Source organism: Beauveria bassiana (assembly GCF_000280675.1).
Source record: "Beauveria bassiana ARSEF 2860 unplaced genomic scaffold BBA_S00062, whole genome shotgun sequence".
NCBI classification, from domain to species: domain Eukaryota; kingdom Fungi; phylum Ascomycota; class Sordariomycetes; order Hypocreales; family Cordycipitaceae; genus Beauveria; species Beauveria bassiana.
The window spans coordinates 6,270-7,397 of record NW_007930897.1 but is presented as its reverse complement, the minus strand read 5'-3'; the positions used below and the strand labels follow the sequence as shown (position 1 = coordinate 7,397).

The following is a 1,128-nucleotide window of genomic DNA, read 5'->3' as shown; positions in this document are numbered from 1 at the left end:
GCAGTGCTACGCACGACCCAAGAAGGTCGGTAACACCTACCACAAACTCTCGAAGTCGCAGAAAAGCCACGCTAGAAAACTCAGAGCAGACGATTATAGCCGACAGAACATGGAAAAACATGACCCAGTCACTAGACAACCTACGAACGCAGAACAATAAGACCACGACAATCGGCAACATAGAAGAGATTGACATAGAGATGGCGGACACAGCCGAAGAAGACGACATCACGACACCGCCACAGGAGGACTCTCTGCCCGCCTTAGGAGGAGACGATGACATAAGAGACATCGAGCAAGAACAGCTGCAGAGCGATGCGTGTGCTATCGAAGAAGAGGATATAGAGACTAGAAGAGCGGAAGAAGTACCTAATAGCTAAGAACAAGTATACGGAGGAGGAATCGCAGCCGGAGACGTTGAAGGAAGCGAAAGAACCGAAGGGGGGAAGAGGATGACACCGACAGCAACGAGGGCGAGGACGAAGATGCAGACAACCAGGACGAAGACGAAAATGACAACAACGATATTATAGACGAACGAGAAGACACACGGCAAAATGACCAGAGTGAGAAAGAGGTCCCTAAGAACTTGAGGTAAGCTTCGATCTTAGTAATCAGCCGGCGATCGGGAGACCTAGCGACAAAAGGGCTCATGGGACAGATTATATCAAGGCCCACGCTCTTAAAAAAGATGTATGTTAGCGCAAATATCGCCCGGCAGATGATCCCTTCTAAGACCACGAACCCCTTAAGTGATGCTCCAGCAGAATAAGAGATCCTAGTTCGAACATCCCCCCGACACTCTCCCCTAAGCAGCCCGCCGCAGGAAGCTCGGCGACGGGACCAGTCGCCACTAAAACGACGAATAACGACTTAGTCTACACATAAATAACAAAAGACGACCTAATCCCCCGCCAGTGACAATTAAAATCTTTCAGGCAAACGTGGATAAGGGAAAGGAAGCCCACAGCGCCGCCCTCCAGCTTGCGTTTCTAGAGGGCTATAACGTGGTAATCCTATAAGAACTAAACACATTATGTAATAAGTAGAAAAGGCTCTACTATACTTAGTATCACCCTGGCTTTCTTTGCTTTCGTTTAGTCGACTCTTGCCATAATAACGACACAT

At 48.6% G+C, this 1,128-nt stretch overlaps 1 protein-coding gene across 1 annotated transcript in view; it reads left to right on the top strand.

The window, feature by feature from the left end:
- The window catches only part of BBA_09665 (uncharacterized protein), a gene marked incomplete at both ends in the record, with an annotated part of 1,022 nt that extends 424 nt beyond the window's left edge, over positions 1-598 (top strand). The window contains 2 exons of the mRNA XM_008604762.1: positions 129-365; positions 434-598. Coding sequence (XP_008602984.1) covers positions 129-365; positions 434-598 — 402 coding nt within the window. The remainder of the gene's footprint in view (positions 1-128; positions 366-433) is intronic.
- Between the last annotated feature and the right edge of the window lie 530 nt (positions 599-1,128).